The 21,103-nt window shown below is 45.6% G+C and overlaps 1 protein-coding gene across 1 annotated transcript in view; it reads left to right on the forward strand.

The window, feature by feature from the left end:
- MMP2 (matrix metallopeptidase 2) overlaps window positions 1–21,103 on the forward strand; it is a 207,272-nt gene that overhangs the window by 73,849 nt on the left and 112,320 nt on the right. Inside the window, exon 6 of the mRNA XM_086945190.1 lies at window positions 18,615–18,788. Coding sequence (XP_086801316.1) covers window positions 18,615–18,788 — 174 coding nt within the window. The remainder of the gene's footprint in view (window positions 1–18,614; window positions 18,789–21,103) is intronic.

Below are 21,103 nucleotides of genomic sequence, written 5' to 3' on the forward strand. Positions count from 1 at the left end.
TTGCGAAGTGATATAATAGCCTGGGCAAAGCTATCATTTTGGATAGTGCGATCCTGCTGGGCACATTCAGTGGCAGAGTCTTCCAGAAGGCCATCTGGGCTCGCAACGAGGAGATAGCGTGCACCAGGTTACCCTCTAGTATGTTCTGCGTGTCTCTGTATATATGCATCCCGAGGTACTTAAAGGTGGTAGGATACCATGTGAGTCGAACACCTCCGAGGTTCACATCACATTCCTGCATGTCCGGATTGAACGAATACACTCCAGACTTTGTCCAGTTGACCTAAGACCCGATACTTCTTCGAATGTCTGGAAGATTTCTGACAGTGCGCCCGGTACGGCGGTAAGGTCTCGTACATACAGTAGCAGGTCATCCGCGTAAAGCGAAACTATGTGCACCCTGTCAGCTAGCGGGATCCCCCATCCTGCTTCCCTTTCCCGCAACAGCGCCGCCAGGGGCTCAATGGCCAAAGAGAAGAGAAGAGCGACAGGGGGCAGGCCTGTCGGGTGACTCTACGCACCTGCACCGCCTCCGAGAGCAGCCGGCCCGTCCGCACTCGCACACTGGGTCGCTGGTAAAGTAGTCCGACCATGTCCGCGTAGGCATCGCCCACTCCAAATCTGGCCAGCACCGCCCCCAGATAGGGCCACTCTACGGAGTCAAAGGCCTTCTCAAGGTCTAAGACTAGACACCCCGATCTCGGCCATTGCAACGTGGTGGCTTCCTGAACTCGGAAGAGGAGGCGTATATTGCGGGAGGTGCTCCTTGCTGGCATAAATCCGTTCTGGTCCTCATGGACTAGGTTTGGGACCTCCAAGGCTAAGCGTCGGGCCAATAAAGAGGTGAAAATTTTATAAGAGATACCAGAAGTCTGATTGCAGGAACCTATATAGTGTTCATTCTGTAAGACAAAACCAAAAGGTTAATGTATGAGGTATAACAATCCTGAGTGATATGAATGTGGAACGAAAGGAGAAGAAATGACTACAAAGACAGCCTAAAGAGTGCTCGAAAAAGTACCCATCAGCCCGCTCAATAGCGGAGCATCGTCATCTGGGTTGCATGGTTGAAATGTGGTATCCAGTGTGCCCTTCCTCAGGACAAACCTAAGGCTAGCAGAACTTGGACCACTTTGTTGACCCTCAACCATTAGAGATGATCAGGTGCAGACTGAAAGGGCTTAAGTTGCAGTGCTCAGAAAGTTGTGAGAAAAAGAAGGAAAAAATTGTAATCCACGTGTTCTAAAAATACCTATCTTGATGTCATTTGAGAAACTTTATTGGGTCTGACCATCAAGGTGGTATGATTAAAAGCAGAGTGAAAAATAGCATGCAAGGAATTGCTATTCACCATGATTGTAAACTGGTCGACATGTTTCAGCCTGGATAGGCTTTCTTCAGGACCTATGATGCACTACTGCAACGTTTTACTTACTGTGAAAAACTACAGACCAGCTCCACTTCCTCAAATGAGAAAAATGGTATTTCTTCTCCCAAATTGGTGACCTCCCCCTCGGCTCATGACACAGAGCGAGGCAACGACGGAGAGTGCGTGGCCTCCTTCACTCTGAGCCAGTGCCAGGTGAGGTGAGGTTTTTCCTCCCTACAATTTGGGAGAAGAAATACCATTTTTCTCATTTGAGGAAGTGGAGCTGGTCTGTAGTTTTTCACAGTAAGTAAAACGTTGCAGTAGTGCATCATAGGTCCTGAAGAAAGCCTATCCAGGCTGAAACATGTCGACCAGTTTACAATCATGGTGAATAGCAATTCCTTGCATGCTATTTTTCACTCTGCTTTTAATCATACCACCTTGATGGTCAGACCCAATAAAGTTTCTCAAATGACATCAAGATAGGTATTTTTAGAACACGTGGATTACAATTTTTTCCTTCTTTTTCTCACAACTTTCTGAGCACTGCAACTTAAGCCCTTTCAGTCTGCACCTGATCATCTCTAATGGTTGAAGGTCAACAAAGTGGTCCAAGTTCTGCTAGCCTTAGGTTTGTCCTGAGGAAGGGCACACTGGATACCACATTTCAACCATGCAACCCAGATGACGATGCTCCGCTATTGAGCGGGCTGATGGGTACTTTTTCGAGCACTCTTTAGGCTGTCTTTGTAGTCATTTCTTCTCCTTTCGTTCCACATTCATATCACTCAGGATTGTTATACCTCATACATTAACCTTTTGGTTTTGTCTTACAGAATGAACACTATATAGGTTCCTGCAATCAGACTTCTGGTATCTCTCGTGTTATTTACTGTTAAGTTGGGAGACAAGGTACCAATAGGTCTATAAATACGACTCCCCTCAGGCCCTCTTTCACACTTTGTTATTTGAGTGAAAATTTTATAGTCAGTGTTCAACATGGCTAATGGCCTGTAGGACCCCATGCATGTTTCTTCCCTGCCGGGTTTCAAAAGCGAAACCAGGTTGGCCTCATTAAGCGTGTCCGGGAGCGCCGAGTCTTCGATTGCGGTGTTATATACCTTGAGCAGCTCCGGGATCAGCGTATCTGAACATGCTTTAAAAAATTCGACAGGTAAGCCATCCGGGTGGGGATTTGCCATTGGATAGGGCGAAAATGGCCTCGCGCATTTCCTCCTGTGTGAATGGTGCCCCTAGGTCCCCCTGCTGTGTGTCCGTAAGGGAGGGCAATTGTATATTTGCAAGGTAATCTATTATGGACGCCGATGAGACCCTCAGCTGTGACCTGTATAGGGCCTGGTAGTGACGTACAAAGGCTTGGTGTATTTTACTCTGTGTGTATACCACCTCTCCCTCTGTCGTTCGGAATGGCGGATACCGGCTCTGTGCGGTTCTCTTGTCTGACTAGCCAGGCCAGCAGTCTCCCGGGCTTGTCGCTGTGTTGGTGTACGCGCGCCTAGTGAGCCGCATAATTGATGTGTCTCAGTCGTTCCAGCAATGTCTTATTTTCCGCTCGGGCCTTGTTCAGCTGGTTGCCCGACCCGGCCACCGCTACCCGCTCCCAGCGGAGCAAGTCCACCTCCACCCTGCGCAGGTCAGCTTCTGGTGTTTTCTGCATGTTCCCCTGTGTGCCCAGGCAGTGTCCCCGTATCACCACCTTGAAGGCGTCCCATTCGACCTGTGGGGAGGACGCTGTGCCCGAGTTGTCTGTGAAGTATTGTGCTACGCAGGCCTGCAGGGAGTCTCGGAAGGGGGCATCCAGCAGTAGGGCTGGTTGTAACCGCCACGTGGGGATGGGCGGATGTGGGCGCTCCCAAGCCATTTGCAGCATGTGCGGATTGTGATCCGAGTTCGTTCGGCCAAGGTATTGAGAACCTGTGATGTGTGGCAACAGTTCTGGTGACACCATGTACCTGTCTAGGCGGACATGCAGCGCGTGCGCCCCTGAGAAGTAAGAGTATATCTTGGTGTTAGGGTTGTGGGCTCGCCATGCATCTTTTAAATCCCACTGTGCCGCCCACTGTGTGAGTGCTCTCATGGCTCCCAGAGATGTGGCATCCGGCCTGGGCAGGGCCGAGCGGTCCAGCATGGGATCCAGCACTGTGTTGTAATCCCCCCCCAATATCCAGGGGACACCGTGCCAGGGCGCCAGCTTCTCCGAAATGCGCGCTAGGAAGCCCCCCTGGTCTGTGTTCGGAGAGTAAACGGACGCCAGAACTACAGGCTGCCCATCTATGCGGCCCTTCACCAACACATATCTCCCCTCCGGGTCTGTGAGGACATCTGTCGTGGTGAAGGGAGTGCCCGGCCTCACCCACAGCAGCGCCCCACGGGCAAACGAGGAATACTCCGTGGCATACAGTTGCCCCCTCCATCTACGACGCAGTGCGGCCACTTCCGCCCTTTTCAAATGTGTTTGCTGCAGGAGTGCAATGTGTATCTGGTGCCTTTTCAAGTAGGAATATATTTGATAACGGCGCGCTGGTGTGTGCGTGCCTTTAATATTCCAGGTGCATATTATTATCGTGGACATTCTAGCAGTGTAGACTCCCCCCCACCATAGCCACGTACATTAGCCCAACACAGGCCCATTGCATCCCCTTTTCCAGCTCTTCCGCGACCACCCACCCCAATACACTCAGCAATGTTCAGGTAGACATTAAGGAGGGGAAAAACAAAATACAACAATAACCAACTGTGGGTGAACCCCACTAGAATACCAAAAGGGCAGTGGCGAAACGGGCCACCGTCCATACTCTCGATTGAGAGGAACAACCTTTCAAGTCTAGGGGGCATCGTGCGCTAAGCACAGTCCTGGCAGTTCAGATGATCAGTCAAAGAAGGAGATCAAGATCCTTCCCCGAGCCATATCGGATAGGTAACTGGCAGCCAATGTCAGTGCTCCGAGATGTGGTGCCATTTGTCCCGTGGGGGGCCCCGTTCCAGTCAGCCATAGCAGGGGAAGGAGAAAAGGGGGTGGGGTAGATTACCCGGGCCTCTGGCGAGAATGGCTCCCCGGTGACTGGGGCTTGCGGTCAGAGGGGGCACGGGAGGAGCACGGGCCAAAAGACAACCCCACCACCACCATACTCCATTTGCATCAGCGCTATTGGGGCAGTACTCACTGTGCCAGTTATCCATCGTCCAGCTAGCAGGCAGGGGGGGAGAAGACTTCCCCGGCGGCATAGGGCATCAGCCGCGCCTCAGCGTCCAGTCAGCTCCCGCCGCCAACCCCCCCGCTGTGGCGGGTATCACACAGATGACTCGTATGGTGTCAATGAAACAGGTCAGCCGTCTGCGGCGTGATGTCCGGTAGGTCCACAAAGATCTGAGAGTCTGGAATCCCATATACAGATTCATCATCATCGCTAGGGACTGTCTGTTGGCTGTCATCCAGGACAGCCTCCGGGGATGGCGAATTACTCAATTGGGAGACTCTCCGGAGTGCATCCTGTTGTTCCTGAAGCATTTGGTCCTTCGGCGGAGAGTGTCGTGACACTTCCTCCGGGTGTTGGGTCTGCTGTACTCTGTTTCTGCGGCGGCGCCGCGGCCCGCGTGATCGCGGCCTTGCCTCACTGCCCTGCGTCTGTCTGGGTGCCGTGTCCGTGCCCCCGTCCAGCCACTCACCGACCTCCTCGGGAGTGTTGAAGAAGTAGGTCTTGTCTCTTGCCACCACTCTCAGTTTTGCAGGAAAGAGCAGGTAATATTTAAGGCCTGCGGTGCGGAGTCTGCGCTTCACCTCCATGAAGTTGTGTCTTTGACGTTGCACTTGGACAGTATAGTCCGGGAAGAACATTATTGTTGCATTGTCTATTCGAATTTCGCCGAGGCGTCTGGTTTCTCGCAGCACCGTGTCCCGATCCCTATAATTCAGTATCTTGAAGAGCAGCGGCCTCGGATTAGCGCCGGTAGTGTGGAGCCTCGTTGGCACTCGGTGTGCCCGCTCCACTACGAAGTAGGGCGAAAGCGTGCCTTCGGGTAACAGGTTCCTGAGCCAGTCCTCAACATGTTGGGCAGGTTGGTTCCCTTCCCATTTTTCAGGGACCCCCACGAGCCTGATGTTGTTGAGTCTCGCCATCCCTTCTGCATCCTCGGCACGGTCCTCCAGGAACTCCACTCTGTTCAGGGGATCCTGCACTTGCCTGTCCGTCTGGGTGACCTTGGGTTCGATCTCCTTCACAGCACCCTCCAGGGTTTTGGTCCGATCGGACAGTTTCCTGTGGTCGTCCCTTAGGTGGGTCAGGTCCACGGCGACACTGTCTATTTTGGTCTCCAATGAAGTTCTGGTCAGTTGGAGAGACTGTTCCATGCGCTCCATAGCTGCTAGGATGCTGTCCAGCCTCGCGGTCACCTGGTCAGCGGCCATTTTGTTTAGCAACTTGTCTGTTTTACCCTTCGACTGGGCACCTCCAGTCCCGGTGCGGGTCCGCACCCCTCCGGACATGGGTGAGATCGCCCGGCCATTAGCCCTCCCACCCGTGCCACGCCAGCAACACCTCCGGGATCACACCACCGCCAGGCGGGAGGTCCGTCAGCCAGCAGCCGCTCCCTCGGCCAGGGCCATCGCCGTTGCGGCGGGGGAGGTCCGTCAAGCGGGTCTTCGCCTCCTTCCAATGTAGGTTCTCCGTGCCGTCCCAGGTGTGGCGGGGGGCCGGGGGGCCAAGGCGGCACGCGGGTCCACAGGGTCCGAGTTCTGCGAGCAGGGAGGTGAGGTAAGTCCGGCCGCCAGGTCCAGGTCCAGGACCAGGCCGCGGCCCCTCGCGCGCCCCTCCGCCTGCCGGGCAGCTACTATCCCCGCGGGGGACCCGCAAGCGAGTCCGGTGCAGAGCGGACTATTGTGTGCCCCTGCCACAGGAAGACGGCTAAGCTGCCGAGGATTGTGGTGTGGCGGTCAAGATGAGGAGCCGGGCAGCTTCTCTACCAGCAGAGGATGCACGGTGCAAGTTCCATGCGGCCTCTTTGTGCGGGTCCCACAATGCAGGCAGGCGCGGGAGGGACTCACCGGGCGACTCCGGTCTCACTGCAACATCCTGAAGAGGAGTCCCATCAGCTGGGTCCGCCACCTCGCCGGTGCCTCTCTGGCGTTGTCCCCCGAGTCGTGTCCGCGCCGGGTGCACCGCCAAGTAGCCAAACGGGCCTGCCCCACGCACGGAGCACCAGGTGCGCGGCGGCCACGATGTTGGGGCCGGGTGTCCGCTCCTTCCTCTGCCCGGGCCCACCGCAGGCGTCCAGCAGCAAGGCGAGGCGAAATCAGGGTCTCCAGAAGGTGTCCGCAGCTTAGCGGCAGCCGGCTAGGGGGTCGCATTCGGTGGAGCGGGAATCGCTGGTTGGGGCCTGGGCGCTGGGCCCGAGCCGTGTCCTCTCCTGGTTTCTCCGCCGGCCGGGACGCAGCAGGTCCCGCAGGAGGGTCTCAGGATAGGCCGGTGCCGACCGTGTCGGAGCTCCAATTTCAAAGTCGGCCAGAGTACCGAGGAGTGTCTCAGGGAGGTCCGCCTGCAGTTTCGGGTGGCTGCAGTGAATTTTGACGGAGAATCGGCTCAGGGAAGGGGAGCTTAACACAGAGCTCTACCCTATTGCGACCTCCGCCATTGCGTGCTTAGCCACGCCCCCATGACATTGCTTGATCCATGATGTAGAACTCTAGATAAGGACCGTCCAGATCACATTGCTGCATACGCAAGTATAATAAGTTCATGTTATTGATGTATCACAGTGCTGAGCTGTTGTAATGCACATGTATGCTTATATAGTATATCGGGTTTGGAGATGGGGAAGGAGGTGGAGCTAGCGAAAGGTTGAGCTTGCGCCATATTTTGTAGGATCTCCCTTAAGGCACCGGTCTACGTAGACTGTTATGAGATCCTAACTCCTGTTCTATTATTCGGGCATAGGGGTCAGCGGTGGCAAAAAACGCATTTTGTATCATATACATACTCTGCTTGCACGGAAACCCCCCGTGTCACTGACAGAATGTCGCTTTTATTCTTGGTTTGGACAACTGCATGTTGCATTTTCACCCTTTTGGTATTGTTAGTATTAGTTTATAGTGGTTTAGCCATTAGTCACTTACTGGGTCAAAGTATGCTAACTAATAAATACACAGTCATCCCACAACAACTCACCTCAGATACGACTCACATGGTTTTAGTACAGTACTTAGGCCGTCCATGTCATATATTCTAATCCATGATATACTATGGCACCGATTATTATATGCACATGGAATGTGAGAGACATCCATAACCCATCCTGTAGATATCTCATTTACTCATATCTTGAAAGGCACCATGTGCAGATTGCCCTTCTTCAAGCGATGCACCTGCCAGGGTCTGAAGTGAAACAATTGCAAAGAAGATGGAGAGGACCGTTACACACCCTGGGCTACTCACCATACACTAGAGGAGTTTTGATTTGGGTTAAACCAGGTACAGAATTCCGCATAGAAGATTCACTTATCGGCACGGAAGGCTGTTAAGTTATTGTAAGGGGGAAACTAGATGGTCAGCTTGCAGTCATCACATCCATTTTTGCACCGAACACGGATCAAGCTGCATTTCTAGATGCACTGTCAAGTAAGCTGTCTATCTGGCATGGGGTTCCAATGATAGTGGGGCGGGGACAATAACATAGTTCTTGATGTTTCCCTGGATTGTTCTTTTCCTCCTCTTCCTGGAGCATCCAAACATACTGACATGAAGGCGCTAAATAGGTGGGCTATACAATGGTGTTTAACAGATGTAGGGAGACATAGAAATCCACATGATAGGGTGTATTCATTCTACTCCGGGGCAAATAGATTACATGTCTGCCTAGAACGAATAATGGCATCAGATGACCTCTTAACAGCGGTCAACAACCCACAATATCTTGGGAGAACCCACTTGGATCATAACCCACACACTTTTCTGCTAGAGATGATCCGTGATATACCACCTGTTCCGAGATGGCACCTACAGCCAGTCATTGCAGATAACAGCTGTACAATATTTTGAGGAAAATGCAAATACTTCCTTGTCACCATTGATATAATGGGACACCTTTAAGGTACTTACGAGACGACACTGCTTCGGCACGCAGGCTGGTATGCACAAACAGTTGGAAGTAGACCTCGCTGGAAAGAGAGGCAGTAGAGAGATCGCATGTGAGGTTAATTCACAGCAGGGAGAACATACACCTTTGCAAGAAAGACTCTGTTGTCTTAATTATGCAGCACACACGCATCACTCAGGTGACAAAGCCAGCAGGTTTTTAGCCTGGTTAATCTGTCAAGATGATGTTACATCACCCGTCACGTCTCTCCGGTCAATACAGGGAGATACAGTCTACTCACAACAAGGCATACATCAGGAGTTCATAACACACTCTACCACACTATATAAGTCCCATCTCCAAGCCACCAAGATTGACATTTGTAGGTACTTAGAGAATATTGCCCTGCCACAGGTCATGTCCAAGCAAGTACTTGAGCATGATGACTCTATTTTACTGGAGGAAATTACGGCGAGCAAATGCTCGCTGGCAAATAGTAAAACTCCAGGCCTGGACGGCTTGCTGGTGGAGATCTACAATCCCTATGTGGAGGTGCTGGCACCCCAACTAAAGAAGGTTTATGAGACTGCAATATAGGACTTTCTGATATGCAAAAGGATGCATTACTGATCTTTCTTCTTAAGCCCGGTAGGGATCCAGAAGCACAGCGCTCATACAGACCACTAGTGCTTCTTAATAGAGATTACAAGGTTCTAGCCTCCATAAAAGCAGCACGCTTGGCCCCACTGGTAAGGAACATATGGACCAGAACTGGTTTGTCCCCACCAGGAGTACAACACTCAGCATACAAAGACTTTTCAGGGTGCAGCATTATGCTGCAGGTATTTTGCCTCGATCCGGCTGTTTGGTCTTGGACCTGAAAAATGCCTTTGACTCCTTGGAGTGGCCATACATTTTCGAGATGCTGTGAAGGTACTGACTGAGCGACATGTTTTTACAAATGATGCAACTGTTATATAAACGCCCCACTGTTAGAATTCGTATGGGCCAACTCTTATCGGACAGCATACAGGTGTATAGAGGTACCAGATAAGGCTGCCCCTTATCCCCGCTCCTGTTCTCTCTTGCCATGGAGCAGCTGGCAACACAACAACACAACATCGCAGGGAAGGAGCGGATTGGGACATCCATCTGGGAGATGGCTTGCATACTGTTTCATTGTATGCTGATGATTTCCGAAGAGACCTGCATAATATCTCTGCCACCATACCAGATACACTTCTGAATTTTGATAAGATATCTGGTCTCCGGGTGAACTGGACAAAATCAGGCCTTCATTCATTCTGTGATGACACTGTTGAAACAAATGTGCGGATGAGCAACTCTTCTCTTCAATGGTATCCATCTACATTTCGGTATCTAGGCATCTTTATATATCGGAATCCCACAGATATATTGGAGGGCAATCTGATCCGGGCTATATCTCTTATCAGAGCCCAGACTCAATTCTGGCAGACACTCCCTTTGAATGTGATGGCGAGAATCACACTGACCAAGATGATAATACTACCAAAATTGTTGTGTTACTTTTCGAATGTCCCAGTCTATATCCCGGCCAGAACCTTTCGCGACCTCGACCAACTAGTGTGAGATCTCATTTGGAACAAGGGCCGGCCCTGCATTGCACAATGGTAACTATATGCCCCTACCAGTAAAAGAGGATTGGCGGTTCCTAATATGGAAGTGTACCACTTGGCGGTGCATTTAAAATGGGTGACAAGATGGTTTGCAAGTAAGGGTTTAGAAGATACGGCCGCCGTGCAGCCACCTTGGTCTCAATCCCAAAAATATCATTTGTTTCACCCTATTGCTCGATCACCGCGCCCACTGCCAATCTACTAGCCCTGGCACACCGCTGTTATAAGAGGATCCTGTACCTCACAAAAGATAACACCCCCTACGCCTTGTCACTACCACTTCTAGGGACGGGCACCTCTAGTGGGGCATTTGCACGCTGGCCTGATACAGGAGTAAGCACGTTAGGCGATCTCTATACAGAAGGCGCTTTGATACCATTTGAGACTCTGGCCAATGATTATAACCTACCAGCAGGTCAATTCTTACTCTATACTACATAGGGCGATATCGCTGCCGAACCGGAGACACATCTCATGATGCACTGCTTGCATGTTATGGGCAATGGTTCGCACATTGTACACTGGATAGTTGAGGCACTACTTACCCACACAATGAAGCCCATGACGGGCCTTCGCTTGTGATGGGAAACAGACAGGGGACAACAATGGACAGACAGAGAGTGAGACACATTGCTAGTCAAACCCCCAACCCCGCTAATGTTCAGAGAAATTCAAAGTTTAAGCTAATACAGACATATTTAACGCAAAGGGCATACCTCTCCCCGGACAAACCAAAACGATACTTTTATACTAATATCGCCGTTTGCCCGCATTGTCTGCAGATAGACAAGGACCTCATACATATGCTCTGGTATGCCTCCCTGTATACTTACTGGCAAGAATCATCACAGCACTTGCAACATGTACCAACAGGACATTTGTACGCACATGGGAGGTCTGCATATTAGATATTTATCAAAGAAGAATATGGTCACGTCACGATTTATTGACTTAGGCCAGATGGTGGCAAAGAGGTTAATAACTAAGAGATGGAAGCACAATGATCTCCATGTTGTCAACAGTTGGACAAAATTACTCCTAGTGTGGGCACAAGCCTAAAGCACATTACTACACAGAGAGGAAATAGCTGGATTGTGCAAATACCCTATTGCGCAGTATTGGGATACAAGACTTATAGATTTAACATGCATATATGAGGAGAAGGGGAAAACTCCTTGCCAGCAGCAGATGTACGGGATGAGGTCACGGTCTCACAGCTACATAGCGATGCAGGCTCAAGGCTCACTGGGTTTAAGGAGGGTGACAAGCTTAATACAGATGTACTAGGTATGGAGCACATACAACACATACACATTGACCCAGGAGTGACCTGTAGATAATGGCCTTGTTAGTTTGTTTGATTACTATAAATGTATATAATATTTTGCCTAATCCTTTTGATTTGATTGCATGCTCAGATACTGATATTTAGGTGATACATCAGCTGGACACACAGAAAAAAGGAAACGCCTCGAAGAGCATGACAAATAACTTGCTATTTAATGGACATAAACGTGCAATTATTTGGCCATTTGTATATATGATATAGTAGATGAAGAACATGCGATGCAGACATTCTCCTGCTATATAGAAAAAACATTCGGCTCAGTAAGACATGCATTGGCAGTGAAAATGACATTCCATATCACGTTCAATGTAACCAACTGTCTCTTGCTACACATATGTATACAGTTATTTGCAATTCTGTTAAAAATATAAAATTAAAAAAAAGATTTCTTTAAAATAATAATAACAAATAGTAACTTGATTGGTCTCCTTGGAATACAGTTGTTGGTAAAAAAAAACGCTAGAATGCAGCACTGATATCTACCGGATCAGATTTTGTGCCAAGCTGAGGATCCCCTAATTCCCTTATCACAAACGTCTGTCTTGTTTTAATGGCCAAATGTTGACCTACCTTCTCATTATTCTCGTATATTTTCTCTCATCATACTAAGTATTTATCTGCTGCTTTTTTTATGGATATATCAACAATCCTGGCTCTGCAGTTGCTACTTCTAAGAGAGCCATGTCAGATCCATCCCCTGAGGAGATCTTATCGACTAGTTTTAATTCAGCTTCAGTTAGGTTTGGATATAGACCCTCAATTAGAGTTTTTTTCCCTATTTTGTTGCTCTAGGCTGTACCTCAGCGTCTCCCCCGCAGGCAAGCCTTAAATGTATCCCATACAATGCTAACTGAGGTGCTACCATAATTATCCAGCATAAACTGAGGAATCCATGCTTGAATATGGCTCACATATTATGGGTCTAGAAGGAGTGCCCTTTCAAATGACCAGAAACGGTCCACTCTTGGGAGCTGGGTCATTTCAATCTCGAAGACAAGAGGATTGTGATCCGACATAACCCTCGGAAACTTTGAAATATGTAAGTGCATGACCAGGCTTTTTGAGACCAGAAGATAATCTAGTCTGACATGGACCCTGTGAGTGGCCGAAAATAATGTAAAGCCAATATCCGCCTTCATGGGCTCTTTCTATACATCAGCCAACCCATGGCGATTCGGTAAATCTGCAAGTGCCTTGTATACTTTTGGTTTCCTACCATAGTAGCTCTTACTCCCCTGTATGAACTCAGTGCAGCGCAGATTGATGTTATAATCACCACGGATTATGAGAGGTAGAGGCCAGGATGCCAGCTCCCTGTTCAACCAGCAAAACAATGCTAGGTCATCTGATACCGAGCCATATATAGAACATATCATAAAAGAGTATAAGCCAGAGCGACACTCCATAATGACCCATCAGCCCAAACTATCTGAGCAAGACTGAGGAAAGTCACAAACCTCTTTTTTAGACAAACTATAACAACCCCTTTAGTACGAGTTCCCTGTGTAGTGCAGCAAACCATCTGAAACCATAAACCACCAAGTCAATTTCTACAGGAGTTCTCTATATGTGTCTCTTGTAGACATAGTATATCCGGTTTCAAATCAAAAGCGATCCTCTGCCTCTTCCGGATATCGTTAAGCTCACATATGTTAACAGATGCAATGAGAAATTTATTAACTTAAACCAAAAAAACAACATTTAACCCAAAAGATTAGCCTTGAGCAAAACATATCGCTCAACTAGTATGTTGAGAGATCTTTTTCCATCAGTTTTTTCCTAATATTTACATCTTTGACTGCTTGTACTCATCCTCTCCCCCAAATGCCCCTTCCCAGCCCCCCTGCTCCAAACCCCCTGTCCCCATCTTCCACCCCCCACCCCAACCCCCACATGGAGCAGCGGGTCAGACAAGACCCTGGGGATGGCTCCTACTAAGGTGCCTAACCCACCCCCCTGCAGCTCCGGTGATAAAGAGAATAAAGAGGAAAGAAGACAAAAGGCATACTTTGGAGAGAAAAACAACAGGAAAAAACAAAAAAATGGGGGAACATCTCTCTGATATATCCTCTAGTCTATAGTTAATCCCAAGAAGTCAAGGGGCACAATCAGACCAATTATCTTTCTATGGCCAGTGTTGCCCCCTTTGGAGCAGTCTCGGACGGCACTGATCTCGTCCAGAAAATCCTGTGCTTTTATTTCCTATATAAATGACTTGGTTATGTCATTGAAGACATCCTTTAATCTGTTGGGATTAAGCAGAAAACTTGGCAACCAGTTCCTTGTAATGGAGGGAATATCTGCCGTAGGCGCCACTTCCTCTCCACTGTTGCGTGACAGAAGTGACATAAGCCAGGCCTTACAAAAAAAGAGTGGCCAACAATTGAGCATCTAGCAATTCGTCTGGCTTTTTCGAAGACTGCTTGCCGTAGCAGAAAGTTTTCCAAAGAAGACTAGAATCTCTCTTGGCTTCTCCGGTTGGCCTCCCTGTCCAGTTTTTCATTGGACCAGGGGAAATCTGTGTCTCAGCTGTCTATCAATATCCCTATTCCAATTGGAGAGTTCAGGAAAGGCGCCTCTGAGCAGATTAATAATGAAGGCCCTGGCATAATTTCCTTCGATGTTCTCAGATATGCCCAAAAAACGAAGATTATTCTGCCTTTGGCGGTTTTCAAAATCCTTTAATTCCCAATGAACGTCCACAAACTGGGTATTGTGAGTATCCACTCGAGCTTATAATGTGCATGTAGTCTCCTCAGTAGCAATTGTCCGAGCTTCTATTGCGCCATCCTCTTGGCCATATCTGTACAACATTTATTCACCTTGCTAATTTCCCGCTGGATTTATTTTGCGGCTAGCTGTGCCTTATGTGTCTCTGCTCTGGCTTCTCCCTGTAGCTGCTTTAACATATTATATATTAAATCCATGGTAGTGGTCTCTGGAGAAGCCATACTAACTTGTTCAATAGGTTGACGCCCGCATCTTCATACACCTGTTGAGTCGCGGAATAGTCCCAGGCCAACTGGGATGAAACGGCTGGGGCTGTAAGATTACAATTGATTGCTGAGATGCCAAATGGGCGGGTTACCGAAAAAGCAGTATTCCTTGGTGTTATTAAATCGGAGGTTGGAAAGATTGTAGAAGCTAACTTGACAGCCCTTGATTCATAAGGCTAAACAGGATTTAGGGAGATAGAATAATTTGAGACTTTCATTGATTGGGCGGAGTAACCTGAACAAAATGATATGCCTACCCAAAATTCTGCATCTTTTCTGGGCTGTCCAATTGGAGATAGGCAACAATTGGTTTAAACTACTTAACAGGATGTTAACACGATTCCTTTGGGCATATGTTAATCCCAGGAGAGCACTAACATTCCTGACTCTGCTGAATGAATGCGGAGGGCTAACAGTGCCCAATCTCAAATTGTATTATTGGGCTGCTGCTCTTCAACAACTGGCTGTCCTCTTTGGCAAGAAGGAGGCCATTTCTGGGTAGGATGCTCCATCAACATATGAGCTTCTATTAGGGGAAAAAAGCGGGGGATGCCTATTTTGTTAAACTGAATTTGGGCATTACAAACGAGTCTGATTTAAGGTTTTAATGGCGACATATTGTATTTGGGGCGAAGTTCGTAAAAGAATAGGCCTGGGGAGATTCAATCATTATACCCAAATACAGGACAATGCTTCTACCTGACATTTTTCAAGATACATATGTTGGTTAATGGGCGACACATGGATTACTTATATTAGGAGATTTCTTTACGTTAAACTGATTTAAGAGTTTTGACACCATTCAACAAAACGTTAAGCTTGACCATAAGGATTTTTAAAATACTTACAAATCAAGGATTTTTTTAAGGAAGAAAGATGGTCAGACGATTGGGATTTAATAAAATAGAGGCTATTGAATTGATTCTGGCTGATGATACTAGGACAGGGGCCCTATACAGAGTCTTAAATAACACAATGCAGGATGACTTGGCTAATCATTCAAAGGGCTGGGAAAATAAGAATAATGCTCAATCCAGTGACCTGTTAAGGAAACTACAAGGCGCACAGATGTTTTTAATATCAGCCAACCTACAGGCTCAACATTTTAAAACTTGCTTTAACCTCTATATAACTCCGGGGAACGCTAAATGGGGAGGGATCACAGGGACAAAATGCCCCAGATGTAAAGACTATGGAGCAGATGTAGTCCATATGTTGGCCACCCGCCCTGTGCTAGATAGTCTTAAATTAGGGATAACTTGAATTTTTGGCAGACAAACTGGGGATTGATATTACCTCAGTGGATTCTATTAAGGGGTTCATGATGAGACAGTGCAGCCTAATATTCAACCCTTTATGTTTATCGTAATGGCCGATAATAGGATTTGTTTGACAACTGCTTGGCTTGATCCTTCCCCCCCAGTGTTCCATCAATGGTTTGCATGCCTATTGTCAATTTACCACCTGGAACGGGCAATCTATTTCTATAAAAGAAAGAGGACATGAGAAAATATTTTAAGAGTATGGCTTCCCTTTAGCAACTGGGAATCAATAAATATTACCAGGAGTAGTAGCTGAGTCTTGACTTGGTTATGCGGGTGGGATATTTGGATTGGAAGTGTATTTCTTTTCTTCCGTGGCCTTTAATATCTAGGTCTTTATTTGTATAAGAGCTTCTCTTTTCCTCCTTTTGGATACCTGATATTGCTCATAGATGTATGTATTTGATGCATTTTTTAGAGCCTTGTATCATCAATTACTTAATAAATTGTTCATATCTAGGGAAGCAGTCTGCTTGGTGGTGGAGATTTTTTTTTTAAAGAACTATGAGCCATATGTATGAAGCACTAGGCCCAAAACACTGGTCGCAATTTGTAGCTAGTATTTTTGTGACACATATGATATTTTGCGAACAAATCTACATACTAAAAGGTTGGTACACAAAGTACAGAACCATTGTGGATCACAAATGACCTACCTCATGAATATTAATGAAGTAGGACACAACTTGCGACCCACTATGATTCGCAGCCATCGCAGGTCATCAGACCACCATGTCAGGTGTTGCTTTTAATTTAAGCAATTTGTTTTCTTTAATGCAGCCTGTTTTCTTTGAAGAAACACAGGATGCATTTAAAAGAAACAAAAGGTTTTACTAAAATTTTTTAAAAGTGGGCAGTGGTCCATGGAACCACTTCCTTCTCTTAAACAAGCATTTGCAATGCAATAGGTCTCGTATTTATGAGAAATTGAGCTATTGGCATTGTAAATGACAATGCCTTTTATTTATGTGTTGTTTTTAAAACAGACAAGTAAAAGACATTGTCATTTACAATGCCAATAGTCTAAACTCTGGCGAATGCAAGACCTATTACACTGCAAATGCGTGCTATAAAAATAATTAGAAACGTTGTAGGACAAAGCTATTTGATAAAATAGTGCTCGGAGGCTGTAATTAAAGCTTAAAGAGTAACAACACACATAACAGTGGGTGTTGCCATGGGAGGTTACAAAATGAGATAAGACGGTACTAAGGAGGGACCACTAACTCTTTTGACCAAGAAAGAGCCACAGTTTACAATGGACAGGCCAATGAAAAATGTGGGTGGAGAGTGGGCAGAGATTCAAGTCCCTACCTCAGTACAGCATGTCTCCCAGAGCAGAGCACGCGCTGCCCAGGTTTGCCCTAAAATCTATTTTACCAAGATTTACAAAATGGTCCATTGGGGACCCCATTTATGAATAGCTTACCACTACCTACAGGATTTTGGTTAAAAAACATTAATACATCCCACTGCAAATCGATATTTGGAAGGGATGCCCTAAAAACGCTCCTTTCAAACAGCAGGTCAGTTTGTGGTCGCAAACCCAAAATGCGATATGGTAATGTGCTACTAAATAACAATTTAAGTTTTATACATACCAAAATACCTTTTTGTGGTGACAAAAACCTTCGTACAGCTGGCCCATATGCAGAATAGACACTCTGGAATCCCTCAGGAACAGACCCAGGGCTTATTGCTGATTCTCGAATTTCTAAACGTTTTCTAAAGGAAGGGGATTTCCAAGTGCAAAGCTTTTGGACAAGGAACAGTTGGGAGAGAACTGTCTTGCATTCCAAGGTTTTGACAACCGATGCTTCCTTTATGATGTTGATAATATCATGGCCTCTTGTAAAAAAAGCCACATTTATACTAAATGTACACAATTATTAACAAACGCTTTATAAATTACTGCTGCTTTCAGACGACTCATGCTGCACTTCATATTACATTGGCCTCTGCTCTATCGTTGAATTGTTGTTTTATAGTGACTTTGCTGCCAAAATTCTTCAGTCTCTTTACTTCCTGTTTTTTCTCAGTTGTAATTTAGAGGCAGCGACGAGACATTTGCCTGAATATTGTGGGTACTATAGCTCTGTTGCTACTAAATGTAGGCTTTAGGTCCTACTTATCAACATGTTGGATTGATCAGCGTTTGCATAAAAGTGTATCTTAATTATTTTTTTGTATTATTCATTGTATTTCATGGAATTTTTTGCAGAATACATGTTACTTTTGCTTGATTGACTGATTGATTGATTGATTGATAAGGTCCTCTTATCAAACCTCCTTCTACTTGACAAGGTCCCCCAGTAGGAATTACAGTGTACTACTAAATGGGGTGCACAGTGCCTTGTGATATTATTTCTGTAACTGAGTTTTTATAAATGTGCGTCCTACTACCGACATGGTGCACACGGTAAACATCGTTTACCACGAAGTTTTCACAACGCAGTACCTTTAGCACGCATCCCTTACAACGCAAGTCGTTACCACGACTTGCGCTGGAGGGCGCTAAAGGTTTAAAAATAGTTAATTTACTATCCCAACACCTTCCCTAGGGTTCACGGGGACTGTTGTTAGAATAGTAAATTATACTATTCGAAATCCGCACCCCCAACGCAAGTCGTGGTAACGACTTGCGTTGTAAGGGATGCGTGCTAAAGGGATGCGTTGTGACGGTACGCATTGTACCGTCATACATCCGGTGCACACCAGGCACCCATGTTGCATAAGAGATGTATTACAATTGCACTTCACTTTTCACTACTGTTGGTGATTGTCCAGTGATGCTATCTTTAAAAATATGTCTTCTTGTTCCTTTTTTGGCAGCACTTTTCACACTTTCAGGAAACGCAGATGGAGAGCCATGCAAATTTCCCTTCAAGTTTCTGGGTACTTCCTACGACAGTTGCACAACAGAGGGCAGGAGTGATGGATATCGATGGTGTGCAACTACGGAGGACTATGACAAGGATAAAAAGTATGGATTCTGTCCCGAGACAGGTACAAAACTTATTGATCTGTTGTACATGTGTATTCCTGTGTTAAATTAGCAGCTAATGCATTTCCCTCTATTATAAATTGTACATTATTATCTTGCATATATATTAGGATTTAAGTAATTTGTAGGTTACATGCTGACCAGTTTGCCTAAACATGTACTATGATTTATGCTTCTGTAATAACCATTACTTGTGGATGATAACCCTGAGATTTGATCACAAACGTAGTTGGGTATAAAATTATGTCAGTTTCAAAAAAAGCTGGGGATACAAGATTTTTCAGGGCTTCAAAATTTAACAATGCCCTAAATTAAACAATGCCCTAAATATAACCAAAACATTACCTCTAATCCTAACTGGACCCTTCTCCCTCACCCAAGACCGAGATTAGCTCAAGTTTATTCTGATTTGATTTTGTGTTTTCAATTACAATAACAATCACTTCTTGCCAGGTCAGTGGAAGTTGCTACCCCAGCACATCAGACGAGGTTACCCAAAATCTTTTTTTTTATTTTTATTTTAAAGATTTTTTATTTGCATCAAATGGACACACAAGATAAGCCAAAAATAAAACTTTTCGGTTTACAAAAGAAATAAAGAAATTTTTCAGTAACTGCAGTGAGCAAATATTAAACATTGCATAGGCCATAGCCAATAAAGAGGTCATACAAACATAAGTTTTTAGAAGAAAAAAAAAAAAAAAAAAAGCAAAGAGAAGGATCCAAAAAAAGAGAATCATGACAGATACAGTTATTGAGACATAAATAAACCCCAAATTCTATCAATTTTTCGTTTAGCCTGTAGACCCCTTGAATCAGCAATAGCAGTCTCCATATTATATGTTTCCTTAACTAGGCTCCACCATTCCAAAACTATTGGTGTTTTTTTTTAAATCCAGGCTCTAGCAATAGTTAGTCTTGCACATGTAATTAGAATATTCAACAGATCTCTGAGTGCGCTATTACCCCCACTGATGCCCACCAACACATCAGTATATGAAAATGAAATGGGTTGATCAAGTCTATCAGCAATCACCTTAATTATTCCCTCCCAATACTCACTAAGGCGTGGGCAAGAAAAAAACATGTGGGTAATATCAGCGCCACTCAGGTCACATTTAGGGCATTTCGTGCGATCACAATAATTATTATTCTTTGTCCATTTAAGGATCCTCTCAGGAGTATGGTATAATTGACAAACAGTTTTAAACATTTTCAGTTTTAGACTAGAAGATTGAACAGATAAGTTTAGACTTTTAAGAGATGTAGTAATTAGATCAGTTGGTACAGTCAAAGCCAATTTTCTATTCCATTTCTCTGTTAAGTTTATGACATCGCTAATCCTGAGGTCAGAAAGAAGCTTATATCCTAAGCTAATCATAGATTTGTCTACATCTCTATAAATACAATCCCATATCTCGGAATCTAATACCATAGTAAGTTCTAGTTTCTTCACCAAATAGTCTTTAATCTGATAACATTTAAACCTTGCCAGTTCGGATAAATTATAACAGTGTTTCATTTTATCAAATGCCATAAATCCCTGATGGTCATATAAATCTCCCAAAAATCTGATACCAGAATCTAAAAGTAATCGACAAGTTGGATCATGAAAAATTAAAGGAAAGCCAGGATTACCCCATAAAGGTGTTTTACAATGTAGAGGAGAAGTATTACATTTAACCATAATAGATCGCCAAATACTCACAGTATCACGTATTGTCTTGAATTTAACCCTTTTGAAGTAATTAGGGTCATTCAGCCTGTAAAGAAACATATTAGCATCCGGTCCTAGTAAGAACCTATGAAAATACAAACATTTATCAATGACTGTCAAACTACGTAGCCGAATCAAAAACGCTGACCAATAATAGAATTTGAAGTCCGGAAGCGCCAATCCCCCTTGATTGAAGGGGAGTTTAAGTGATGATACGGCACGTCGGGCTTTTTTATATCCCCATACAAAGCTGCTAATGATACCTTCTAATCTAAGAAAATAAGAATTGTTAACCCGTAAGGGAATTGCTCGAAACAAATATAAAAACTTAGGCAAAATTTTCATTTTAATTAAATTTATTCGGCCAATCATACTAATTGGCAATTTATGCCATTTCTTAAGTTGCATAGCGGTCTCTTTTAATAAAGGTTCGTAGTTTAATGCTATAATAGAGTCAATATCAGAAGAGATTTTAACACCTAGATAGGTTGTAGCGCAACACGTTCCAGGGATAGGGGCAGGTGATTGATAATTCATAACAACTTGAGTTTTAGTAGTATTAAGTCTATAGCCAGAAACAGATCCGTATATACCTGCTTC

Source organism: Lissotriton vulgaris, chromosome 12 (genome assembly GCF_964263255.1).
Source record: "Lissotriton vulgaris chromosome 12, aLisVul1.2, whole genome shotgun sequence".
NCBI lineage: Eukaryota > Metazoa > Chordata > Amphibia > Caudata > Salamandridae > Lissotriton > Lissotriton vulgaris.